The sequence below is a fragment of the Lytechinus pictus genome, chromosome 7, assembly GCF_037042905.1.
Source record: "Lytechinus pictus isolate F3 Inbred chromosome 7, Lp3.0, whole genome shotgun sequence".
NCBI classification, from domain to species: Eukaryota; Metazoa; Echinodermata; class Echinoidea; order Temnopleuroida; family Toxopneustidae; genus Lytechinus; species Lytechinus pictus.
Window position 1 is genome coordinate 32041542 of NC_087251.1, and position 14039 is coordinate 32055580.

General features: G+C 35.1%; 1 protein-coding gene across 1 annotated transcript; it reads right to left on the reverse strand.

Annotated features, from left to right (window-relative positions):
• Window positions 1-5255: 5255 nt before the first annotated feature.
• On the reverse strand, window positions 5256-13586 carry LOC129264543 (suppressor of cytokine signaling 5-like). The gene has a single exon (XM_064102525.1). It carries the CDS (start codon window positions 12539-12541, stop codon window positions 10748-10750), a length of 1794 nt encoding a protein of 597 aa, XP_063958595.1. The 5' UTR covers window positions 12542-13586; the 3' UTR covers window positions 5256-10747.
• Window positions 13587-14039: the final 453 nt, after the last annotated feature.

Consider the following 14039-nt stretch of genomic DNA (forward strand, 5'->3'; position numbering starts at 1 on the left):
GGACAATGTGAAGCAATCTTGAACAGAAATATAGTAAACCACATCAGTATTATGTTACATAGCGAAATTGGCTCCAGGGGCCTATTTGTTGAAGGACTTATAAACTCTTCATTGTGTTAATAATCTGGGTTCATCAATCGGGGTTAACCCATTGAATACTGAATTTTGTCATTTCCATAGACTTTGTACAGGTATAACCCGGTTCCAGTTGGCAATGGGTTAAAACAACAGCTGGTTCAACTGATATTAGTGAAATATTTTTCATCCCAGATCCTAGATCCAACCTTGCTATAACTGTTTAAACTTGATATTGTTGCCTTGCTAGCAGAACTTAGGTGATAGGATTAATGCACACATCAGTTCCCATTCCCGTTGGTCTGGCCATGGACCTACTAGTAGGTCCATGGTCTGGCAGAAGGTCCACTGTTGTTGCATAGTGTGCGCTTGAGCTAACGCTTGTTATGCCAGCTGCACAGGAATTGTAAATCGCAGTGAAACACATCACCCTTCTGCTAGCAAGGCAACGATATGATATCAACTATATCGAGGTTAGATCTGGGACTGAATATTTCACTCATATATTTGGGGCTAGTTAAACATGATTTTTAACCGCGAGTGTTACCATAATGAAGAGTTACTATAATTGTTCAGTCCTTCACCAAACAGACCTATGGAGCCAGTTTTTGCTGTGTAACAAATGATTGTAGGGATGTAAACACTTTTTTTAGATTTAAATACGACTTTATAAGCAACTGGACTTCGCAGTGTCAGACCAATTGTTTTTATGATGTAATTATAAATACTATCTTTCAAATGATTCCATTTGATTCATGGCAAACATACATTGCACTGAAATATATGCTTACAGAAAGATTGTTTAAGGTCAACTCCATATAAATATCAGTGGTCAATCTATTTACATACTTGAAGCAAAAAATGGGAAGAACTTTAGAATTACACATTAGCTCACCCCTAGCATATTCATAACATGCAAAATACTATGCATAATTATGAAATTCCCTAACTTGTTTGTTTTGGGTTTTGGGGGTCTGATTTTGATGAAATTTTCAGTGATTGGCTCGAGGGTCTGTTTAGAAAAAAAAATATTAATCTGAAGAAGTAAGGTTTAGTGCCAAGTCCTTATTTTCATTAGAAGTCTCATTGGTGTGGTAAATGTTGCAAAGGTTCAAGACTTTTTTGCAGGATGACCCCAAATGCAAATCGATCATCTGTATGAAGAGTTTAAAAAAGCACAGAATAACTTTTTTTAAAGTAGTGTGGACAAATTCAAAATGGAACACATCATTTAGCAAATTCATGATATCAAAAGTGAAACCTTTTTAATGTGATAAATTTGCAATTTTTATCTTTTTTTTTAAAGCATGTGAATCATGTATTAAAGTGGGGTGATTTATCTCGTGTCTGAATATATTTTCCCTTAACTCTTCTCCTTTCTCGCACGATGTATGAAGGCTTTTAGTCAATTCCCAGATTGTCTTTCACAATTATGGGTAAATGGGATTAGACCATAGTCTGCAACACAGACCCTGATTGAAACTTTGACCAACAAGTAGGTCTCCACACCAGACTAGCACAAATGGCCTTTTGCGCACGAGTCATAGCCGGGAACTTTAGATTGCAAATTCAGACCACTTTCCTCCAGTGAAGGGATTGCACAACAAACTAATCGACCAGGTGGTATCTGTACAAGAAAGTCTATCTAATCTGTGTTAATCCAGATGCCTTTGGTAGCTTTCCCTCTGTCTTAAAGCAGATTTTGATATTTTTCTTAGTCATGTAGTTTCATCCTGCTCTAGAATTTCCTTGTATCCCTCTCCTATCTATCTTATTGTTTCGTTTGCATTTCATTAAAGCGGTACTCTGGCTGAAAATAAATATATCTATATGAATAGAGTAAAATTCACCTAGCAAAATGCTGACAATTTCATGAGAATCTGATGAAATATAGTTATTAAAATTTTAAGGTATATCAATATAACAGTTATAAGTAGGTCGCCATGAATACTCATTAGGTGGACTGATGATGTCACATCCCCACTTTCCTTTTTCTTTAAATCAAAATTATTTCATATTTTCATACATGTGTGAGTGATATGTCTCCCTTGTGATAAAATATGTTGCAGCAATCAATATCCAAATGCATTAAATAAGTTGTCAATCCATTTTTTTCAGTTCTTGGAGGGGAAAAATCCATAAACATAATTTTATGTAATAAAATATTAAGGAACAAGTGGGGATATGACCTCAGTTGCTCATTGAATATTCATGAGGATAAACATAGAACTGTTTCGCCAAAATATAATGCAAATTCTTAGAACATCATAACTTTGTTTATTCCTTGTCCAATTTAGATCAGATTTGCAGTGTTTTGTCTTGTTGACTTTTCTTTTTCTGTTAAAATCATTTTATTTTCAGCCTGGAGTACCCCTTTAATAGATGTCCACTAGAATGATACTCATTCCTGTAAAAAAGCAAGAAAAAAGTTCTTGTGTTGGAGGAGATATACAGGCCTCAAATATTACCCTTCCATATATATCAACCATTATCTTAAAACCAAAATGTACAAACTTTTAATTGGTCATTGTATGTGACACAAGGATGTGCATATTTGGTTTCCCATTAATGGTAGGCCAATAGCTATCCCATCAATTGATTTAGAATATGTGAAAGGGTGTTAGTTCAATTTAATAAATAACCAACTGAACATATTAACTGGCTAACCTACAAACAAAAATTCCAGTAAGTTAGCATTTTTTATGTTCTGTATAAAAAAACCTTGATTTATCCCCAATTAAAAACAGTCATTCTTCAAGAAATCCCCTTTGGATTATAATCACATATCATTTAATGTGCGGGTAGCATTTCACTTTAGGGCAATTTGGAGGAAACAAAATCTGCAACATATGGAATGCAGAATTATGAGATGCCTTTTTCTAACAATTTTGCCAATGTATTTGCACAGTGCGAGTGCATACAACACTTCGTCATCATTCGTCACTTTGCAAATTTCTTAATCATCCTCTAGTTTGGTATAAATTGATGATTTGGCCGGCTGCACATAGAAAAAAAAATATCAGGCAAACTGGTGAAATGGCAAGTTATTTTTAGTGTGTAGATGATTGAAGCATTTCCTGGTAATAATGACTCATCTATTAAGAAGACCGAGAGAGGCTTATTCATGAAGCTAGCTGTCCATCTCGTGGCTCTGTTATAATATGCAATGATCAATGATTTTCCACCCTTCCCCTCTCTCTTCTCTTTCTTTCCAATTTTATCCCAACTTGACTTCCATCCATTTCTCATTCTATTTCTCTTTCTACATGTACATCTCTCTCTAGATGCCTTCCCCGTTTCATGGATTGCATCATTTAAAACCTTAAACCATGTATTCATTTTTTTGTCACCTTCATCCTCAGATTTCTCCACCTTGCTATTTATTACATGCATGTACATATGCAGATAGTAAATAACTACCAGGGCCCCCGTCTTACAAAGAGTTATGATTGATCCAATCAACCACAACTATGAAAAGCCAGCAATGTCAACATCTAAAACACTTGTTTGTTCAAAATATTTTCTAGATATACATATTCATACATTCACTGTTTTCGTGAAATTCAGTATGCTCGGTATTTCAAAGGACATTGTACAAAATTGAGGTTGATTGGATCGACAGTAACTCTTTGTAAGACGGGGCCCTGATCTGTTTGTAGGACCTACAGTACAATGTTTAGAAGATGGTAAAAGTATAATTTGTAGATATCATATTCTACTCAACATGCATTATTTTGCTGATTTAAAAAACAAACAAATATGGTTTACATGTGTAGTACATAATTATATCAAAGTATACAGAATACATTATGCCCCCCCCCCCCCACACACACACACATACAATCCCTTCCTCTTTACAGAAAAGATAAAATCTGGTATTCGCCCCTCTTCCTCAAATCTATTTTTGTTTGGGGGAATCATATCCCGTTTCATAATCCACTAATTATTTCCATGCCTGAGCCCTCGTCACCATTTTCCTTTGCCCTTTCTTTTTTTTCATAGACAATCCAATCCTCTCCAATCTCCTCTCTTAGATGCAGGATTTATTCAGATCTTGCTTCTCATTCCATTCTCTAATTGCTTCCTCATTTTATAGATTTGTTTTAAACATCCTTTTCTGCCACCCATTCATTTTTTATTACACTTGTTTGTATTGTATTCTTTATACAGTGTCCCAGAAAAAGGAAACCAAAGTGTTTTTTTCTTGCATGGGATGGGAATATCACAATTCAAAATATATCATTTACATCATCAGAAACTGAAGTTGTTCTGTTTATTTTGATACCTTTTTATAGTTGTATAATGTGTAATAGGGTTTATTTTCATTTGGTCCAATGCCAATTTGTCCAATTTCCAACTCGTCTATCATTTGGTCTACCATCAGTTCGTCCAATATCCACATGGTCTAATTGCCATTTCACCAACTCACCATTTTGTCTAATAACCAGTTGGTCCAATAGTCATTTAATCCACATACCATTTGGTCAATCAGACTAAGTGTTAATTGGGCAAAATGAATGAAAAAAAAAAATTAGACCAACAGGTTGTGAGACGAAATGGTCATAGACGAACTGGTGATTAGACGAAGTGATGATTGGAACAAATGGTTATTAGACCAAATGGTTGTTAGACAAATGTTGGACGGAATGGCATTAGACTAAATGAAGGTAGACCATGTGGTGAGTGGACAAGTTGGCAGTGGACAAAATGGCAATTTACCGTTTATTTAGTATGATATTCAAACCTTACATATCAATGGGGAAGAAGAGGTCGAAAATTTGTCACAAAGTCAGGTTGCACAGAAAAAATTTGGTACCTTGCATCAAAAACGGATGGCTCATTACTCATTAGCATTTCTTTTGCTCTGTGTCAATTTTTTGCCCCACTGTGTCTGTATAAGGACGCAGACTCAAATGTGAGTTTCTGCAAAAATTGATTTTGTCAGGCCTCTATCTTTATTTGGTCTTACATGCATGCAGCATGACCAATCCACTACATGTAGGTAATGTATTTGGTCTCAAATGATGAAGATGATATTTTAAACATTTTAATAAGAATACAGTGTAGTTCATGATCAAGATGAATTACATCCCTGAAAATGGCTTCCTTTTTGGCCAGGGTGGGGGGGGGGTAATCCTGTATTGCAGACAATATCAAGAAAATCAATGACCCCATACAAATTTAGAGAGATCATTCTCTATCACACAAACATAATTTATTGAGTGAAAACAATCCATATTTCTACAAGAGTCTGCTGCCTTGGAAAGTTTACAATTATCTAATATGCAAGTTGCATTATCAAAACATGCATTCTACTACAATCCTAGTAATAATACTTTTGTATTCACATTCCTAATATACACATGTACATGTATACAAGGCTCTAACTGCATATTTCAGAATAATCTTAAAAACAAATAGTAATAATTTTCTCATATTTCTTATTGACATTGCGAGCAAAGAAAGGAAACAAAAACTTTTGATAAATAAATTTAAGCAGAAACATAAATATAAAAGCACACTTTCTATGGCATGATTGGCATTTCAACATTACACAAAACTAACAAGAACTAAATACATGTACAATCAATATCATTAACATATTTGTGATTGAGTAACTGTGCAAATACATGTACAATTAAAAGGGTAGTAAAGACTGAAATACAGTATAAATGAAAAGAATTGAATTCAATGATTAAATTGCTGTAAATTTCATTGAAATCTGAGTTTAAAAATGAATTGAATTCAAAGTTCAGCAATGACTTGTTAAAGCAGAATCAGATCATACATGTACATACATTGTGTCCATGCATGAATATTCAACAGGTGGGCTGAAGATGTCATGTCCCCAAATAGTGTATAACATGTAATCAATCTTTTTCATACATGTACATGTATCTTCAAAGATGTGAAAAATATGCCTTTTAGTTGCAACACAATACATGTATGCATGTTTCAGCAATGATTATCTTTACACATTAAATCAGTAGTCAAATACTAGTAGTCAATCCTACATTTACATACACAGTATTTCAAAAAATTTCCAATTACATTAAAAAAAAAAACATAGTCTATGGGGAGATGACATCAGCTCACTCATTGAATATTCATTAGGACAAACATGATATAGAACTGTATCACCCAAATAATTCATAAGTTTGAATTGTCATTTAAAAAAAATTATGTTAAATAACATAACTGTATTTTTTAATGACAATTAAAACTTATCCTTGTCCACTTTTGATGAAATCCTGTGCTTTGTTTGTCTGATTTTACTCTCTCTGAGCAAATCACATCACTTTCAGCCTGGATTACCCTTCGGTCTTCACCATTTATACCAATGAGATGGGAGATTTGACACTTTTCATTTCCCTGGGCACACTACAAGTACATGTTTATAAGGAAGCTGGACATTTTCCAACAATCATACAAAGTACATGTAGGTGGCAAGCCAAAATGAAAGTCTAAATCATTTCTCAAACATTCAGAAAGTCAAAACACAGATCTATATTGAAAATTTGAGCAAGTTGCAAGTTGCAACAAAAAAAAAATCATGGGGAGTAATACATGTAGTGTATGTGTACTTTCTTTTAAAAATGGTTATTGGAATGAGTGTTTGACCATGGACCCTCCTCAAGTCTGTTGTAAAGTCATTGAATTATCATTAAAAAGAATTACAGTAGATTCTTCTATCTTTCCTACAATATTGAAAATTCTATCATCTACATGTACATGTATGATTGGCCCCTTTTAGAACTGGTACAAAGTATATTACCAACAGATGAAAATTGAAAACCCCATATGAAACTTAATTTTCCATCTAAATTTTGAGACAAATCGTAAACATACTACCAGTACAATATGTTGACTACATTCCATCAAAATGCAAACGTAGACAAAAGAGACTAAGGTAGAATTTGATCATAGTATCTCTTCCATTACCTGCCTCCTGGCAAATGATATGCAAATGACAGGAAGCGATGGATCGTAGAGAAAGCCTCATGGCTTTATTTATGGAAATGAGCTAGTGCTGGATTACTCCGAGGGATAGCGCATGAAGAAAAAAATAAGTCAAATCCTCTTGTTTATTCCATCGCTTGAAATGTAATATTCATCTCTTGATTCTCTTATTTCCGGAGTAGTGTGTCAAAACGTGAATTCCATCTATTTTGAATGATTCTTTAAAACTGGTACCTTGATGTACATGTACAGCTGCTGCTTTGTGTTTGCAATATCAAAACCCATTTTTATTTTTTTATTTCTATCCATAACATAATGCCGATGAATGATGAAATTTAAGTATGTAACTTCCACCCCCCTTTCTGTTTAGTCTGAATATTTTCTCAACTCTGAATTTCAACTCTATGGTAAGAAATGAATGGTGTAAGATGCAAAAAGATCAAGTCCTTTACCTTTACATCTTACTGAAAAAAAGAGATGTGCATGCTTTCCTAAAAGAACTGGTACCTGTACATGTATTTCAAAATTCAAATAAACAAAGTGACATGTGCAAATGTCACTACAATTACATTTTAATAGGGGAAGACTCTGCATTAATTATTCAACAACATATATTCTACTGTATTCATTTTCATATCTGTTAAAAAAAAAAAAAAAAACTTGTGTAATTGAAACCACATTGACAATGATACCATTGCCCTGATTTTATGAACTACAGAAGGCAGCGTTTTCCAGTTTTATAAACAAATGGTCAGGTTACAATTATTTGCCATCTACAAAAGACAACATTGGATCATTATTTAACTTCTATATGAAGTGTAGCAACACGATATGATTATGCATATGCAGGGAAATCTGACATTTTGGGATAATGATTTGGGATACAGATTGCAATTAAAAATTCATTTTGCCTCCGACGAAGATTCTGCTAGGATCGAAAGCTTAGGCCCCTTTTTGACTTTCTAATTTACTCCATTGGCTCTCTTTTATTAGATAAGCAGTTTTCAGCAGCTTCTTTTTGCAATTAAAAATTCAATCAGCTTTCACACTATAGGCCTATAATTTACATTTGCACAATTACTCAAACACTTACATGTACATGTATATATGGCAAAAAATGAACTGATTTTATTTCATGATCTGTACATCTACATGTATGTAGTATGAGCTGAGATAATCAACATACATGATTGCATAATATAAAGTTAAATGTACTTTTATGTAGTTATAGATCCTGCTCACGCTACAGTAATAAGACTGGTCTTAAAAATCCAATCATAATATGGCAAATACATGATAAATTCTCTAGCAATTATGACCTGAACTAGTCTGCTATCAAGTTCAGGGAATAATTTTACTTCTTAAATTTGATTTAATAGTACATGCATTTCTGGTTGTAAGAGAAAAACTTTCATCTATATTTTGTAAAGTCTGTTGTAAAACTACACAAAATTTCTTTGATGTATCAGTCTTTAAAAAATGTAGAGCAAATTGTGACGTGATACCAGGAAAATTATTCCTTGAAGTTTTATCAGATAAATTAAAATGAATACAGATACATGTACATACATGTAGTGTGGAATCGTGGATACATGTATGATTGTAATCATTCATAAATCTAGAATCCACTAGATTTTAGAATGTACACTGTAAGAGACATATGCAGAATAATAACATTGAACATGTACTTGTAAAGAAAATTCAGAGAATATCAATGACTTTTCAGAATGAAAGAATAGAAATTATGTATACATGTATATTGATTTTCTTTTGGTTCAGTAATCTCCCATTTCAATTCATTTTTCTCTACTACAGACTTAAATGAAAACGAGGAGTACTCCATGCTGAAAATTGGGCCTCATATGATTTGAAGTATAAAATCAGACATACTGAAAGTTTCATTAAAATAATTTGGTGAGGAATCCATCATCCAATTCCTCATTGAATGAGGAATAGCAAATTTATGACATTTCAAAACTTTGCATTATTTTGGTGTGTTTGTTATGTGTTTCTTCATAAATATGCAATATTGTAAGCAAGCTGATGTTATCTCCCCTTTAGAAATATGAATTGTTGTTTATTTTAAGAAAATAAGAAAAGGGAAAGTGGAGACATGACTAATTGGCCTACATGTACGTACATGAACCAAATGTTCATGAAAATTAATGGCATACCATTTGCACATCGGTTTCCAAACATATTGCTGAAGTTAAAAATTCAATAACTTCATCATTTTTATCAGATTTTTTGTTCATTTAAAGATAGCCTATAGGCCTACTCTTTAGACATTAGGATTTTCGGCCAGGGATACTGCCTGAAAAATAATTGAATTTCATTTCATATTTAAATCAGTCACCACTACGCTGGCAACAGGGTTGGCACACTACATGTACAGTTGAGGCCAGAAGTTTACATACACCCAGGAAATTCAGAGAAAAGTTGATACTTGGCAAACATCATAAAATTTACTGTATCTTATGTAATGTTTGTGCTATCATGACAAATTTGATATCAAACAATGAGAATATGTCATAACCCTTCATCACATTGCTTTGTCATCAAGAGCTGAAAAATATTTACATGTAGATCTGTCATTTTCCTCCAACAAATCTTCATATTTTAGACAAATTACAAATAAAAACTTGACACAACATTTCATATTTCTGCTAGTTACCTCTTAACACAAACATTCCAGAACAGATCACACTTTTTTGTTCAGTGGTGACATATCATGATAGAAAATGTAATATAAATCATAGATTTTACATTTTTCTATGATTCAATGAAATTTGAAAATATATTAATAACAATACATTTGGAACGAAAATTTCTTTTTTTTTCTTCAGAGAAAATTCCACCTGAAATATACTCTAATCCCAACGGCATCCCAATCATGTGAAAGAGCTTAATACACTCTTTCATTTGCTACCAAAGTTGTCATGGTAGTATATTTCTAAAGATATACTAAATTGTACAATGATTGGCAAACGAACAATTTTCAATGAATTATGTGGGTGTACATGTATGTAAACTTTTGGCCTCAACTGCACATCTATGTGCTCTCGGGGCACTACAAGGTGAACACTGGTTATTTGTTACCTTTTGAAATACTTAGTTAATGACTTCCTCTTTACCTCCAAAAAGTTCAGGTATTTTTTACTACATACATACATTTCCCTCATTCTGTTGGAACTCCCAATTTTTTTTTTTTTTGGACAAAATAACATGTACGTAGGCCTACATGTACATGTACTGTACAATTACATGTAATGTACATGTATGTACCGGTAATTTAGTTTACATACATGCATGTACATTTACATACATGTAGATTGTAGGACTGCTCTATTACATGTAAATGTAGATAGGTGGTGAAAAAGTGCAAAAGCAGAAAGTACATTGTACATGTGTAATTGAATACAATGAAGAGAAAGTGAATACTTTTAAGGGTACAAAGACTTTGAACGATGATGTGTCAGTAAGGTCTGTATACAGACATTTAGGATCATAACAAAATGGCATCCTTTACAATGAACAATTATGTAGCTGTAATATTTTTGTGTTTTTTTAAGATTAAAAATTCTAACAATTGACATCCTTTACAATGTATGTACTATACATGTAGCAAAATGACTGTAGCCTGTATGAGATACAGTACATCATTTCAAATTATCACACAATGTACAGATAAAAAAAATGACTAAGATGCACCTCACCTAGAGATGCAAGTATTTGTAACAATACTTTGCTTAGCCTCTGGAATTTGAGGCATGTCAACCTCCACCCTCCTGATGCGTACACGTTGCTTGTAGTGATACTCCCTCAAGAATTCTTTCAGGCTGTTTGGCAACTTCAGGTAGCTAATGGTATCGTATGAAACATGCTGGCATACCCTTGCCCTACTGAGCTCCATCAAAGATGACGGATTGGCCCTAGGTAGTGGATTGGTCAACATTGGCTCAAAGAACATACAATAATTAGGATCCTTATAGTGCTCGAGGAGGCTACAGATGGTGTCCGAAGAATAAACTCCTGGGTCATGAGCATCGAAGCTGAATTTGTGATTCCATTGTTCTATCCGTGCATGAAGGGTGCGTCCATACCTGCAAAAGCTGACAGAGAAGAGGAACTCTTCTTGGGCACTATCCCGCAAGAGAAATGTACCTTCTGGCTTGTTATCTAACAACATATCTGCCTCGTATCGATCGATTTTACCCCAATAGTAAGGAGACTTCATGATGTTCCACTGATCAGGGACAAGACAATGCATGTAGTCAATCTGAGTATGAACAGTACGAGGTATGAAGGTTCCTGATGGGGTCAACGATCCATAAAGATCATAGATATCTTCTGTGGTATGTGTTGGAGCATCAACAACTTGGTAAGAGCTTGAACTTGCTTCATCGGCTTCAGGCAATGTGGTTACTGTCATACAGGTATCTGGTACTGTTGTTCTTTGCAGACGAGCGAGTATATCAGATGCTGGTACGACTGCACCTGGGGAGATGGGTACGTGTGAATCGATTGCAGCAACAGAAATTCCCTCCTCTATTTCCCTTTCCCTCACTGCTCTTTCGATTTCTTCTGTGCATTCAATGGGATACTTCTCTGGATCAAACTTTGCAAAATTAACAAGCGGGGATTGTCGCGATTTTCTATGCCTGCTTGAAGATGAAGACCTTCTTGTGGCTTGTTTTTTATGCTTTATCTTTTGCTTTTCTTTCTCATCAGAAGACATCGATGTGCTTTTGACTGTGATTGCATCCGCCTTGGGACTATCAGAGCTTTCGTGTGTAACATCTTCATCCTTGTGCCCAAATCGTTTCATTACCCTGCTGGTCAATGACCTTGAACGTCTCCTTGAGATTGGTAGTACATCTTCACCATCGGATTCATCGTCGCTTTTATCAGTGTGCTTCCTCCTGTCTTTTCCTCTTATACTTTTGGTTTCAAGTTTCAGTTTCGAAAATATCTGACTAGCTGCCTTACTAAACCTCTTCAGTTTTTGGCTTTGATTTTTTTGCTTGATACCGGCGTGCGATTTCCGTCTTGGTGACCCTCCAGGAGAGGTCTCTGATTCAGAGTCACTACCTTGGAGATAGTGAATTGTCTCATTGCAACATAGCAGTTCAGAATCAGGTCTGAGCTGTCTTTCACCAGGCCGACATGAACTTTCTCTTTCACTGCCGCCTCCTCTCATCTGAACAAATGCAGACTTCTTGGGTTTCACCACTGGGTCCACAACATCTTGGAGAACTGCCCTTTGCTTTGGCTCTAGCCAATGCACAGATGCCTGTGTGATGTTACTTATCTTCACGCTTTTCCTGTCTACTGTATTGACAGTGATCCCATTACCATCTGACCAAGAGGATGCAGAAGTGCTTGTTGCATTTGGAATTCCAGTCAGAGATGAAAAGTCTGTAGCTTCACAATGTAATTGTGGAGAAGAAGTTGACCGTCTTTTGGAGAGAGCAAAAAGAATTGATGCTGATGAGGCAGATGCCATCTTTGTTTGGTTGTTAAAGCTTTTTATGTTATTGTTGAAAGTCTCGACTCTAGCTCTAGTCTAGATTCAATTTCTAACGTGTCGTTAGACAGTCGACAGGATCCAGTTCTGACTAAAGACGTATCATGTATATGTAATTGTAATGATGTGACTCCTGACGAAAAGTTACTTTGGAAAGTTTGGACTTTGCTTCTGTGGGTCAGTACCGTAGATATAACTGTTAGTTACTAGTGGCAATAGTGCCAGATCTATCTCTACTCTCTAGCTCTCCTTCAGTTTACTATGCGTCTAGTGACCACAAGTGCTGAAATACAAAACCATGGAATGACCAAAGCACAGAGCTAGCTCAGCCTGCTACATCCACTGGCACAGTGTACTTGCCTCCCTGTGACTGCATTGCATTGCATGCACAACTATAGTGTAGGACGGCGATATCACATCATCAGCGAGTCGGAGAATCTGTGCCCCTGTGGCTGTGCGATAGCGAGTCTAGTCCTGCGTTTGCACATCGGATCGGGGCCTTTCTTATTATATTGAATTCACCGGCGGAGACACAATCAAATCATCTTATCCGTTCACAAAATATCCTAAGAACAGGGTAGCAAGAGTTAAAAATGTACGATGAAACGTCATACTAGTCTCTTCTGAAAATAAACTTGTTCTAACATGCTCCACTCACTGTATCTGTGCAAACAACAAATACCTTCGTCTAGTCTTCGGTGCCTGATTCCAGCTAGCTAGCTAGCTAGCATGCACGCATAGCGCATGTGTACGTGTGTGTATGATACACGTCGTCGTGCATACGACGTCGTGTACCTGTCGTCGCAGGCATTTATGCACTGTATATTTTGAGTGTGTTCACTTATTCTTGTCTGGTCTTTTTTTTTCGTCGCCGAAACGGAAATAATGACGTCATCGAATTAATTGACCCATTTCCGCTCGCATGACCGGGTGTTCCGTACTGTGTTTTGTTCGTAGTCAGAGTCAAAGAGCAGGACCGATCGAGACTGTGACTGCATCACTGCATGTGTACACAAAAACGGCCGTGAATGATTGATTGATTTCATTATATGAATTTCATACAAGTTCGTGAAATGAAATACTAGTAAGGAAAGGAGAAGACAAAGATCATTCGGAAATCATTTTTTTTGGTCAGAGGATCGAGTTCGATGGAAGGCCTACAGGTACAGGCTGCACTTTATATACATATGTCCCTCAGCAGAACTTTTTATTAGGATATGTGATGATGATGATTTTTTTTTGTATTAAGTAGTTTTTATTGACAACTTCAATTCATATAAAAAATAAAATATATATAACAATTAGAAGTTTGATGTCTTTACAAATTGATAAATACCTTGACAACTCATAAATTTAACATCATTTTTTTTCTTGAATGTTACAATAAAACACAATGTCAGACATCTTTCAATACGTAATTAAAAATAACATTGATGATAATAATATGCATTAAGAATTAACTTCTACAATAAATTCA

Excerpts from the sequence above, each read along its gene's own strand:
- LOC129264543 (XM_064102525.1), bottom strand. The coding sequence starts at position 12,541 with ATGGCATCTGCCTCATCAGCATCAATTCTTTTTGCTCTCTCCAAAAGA.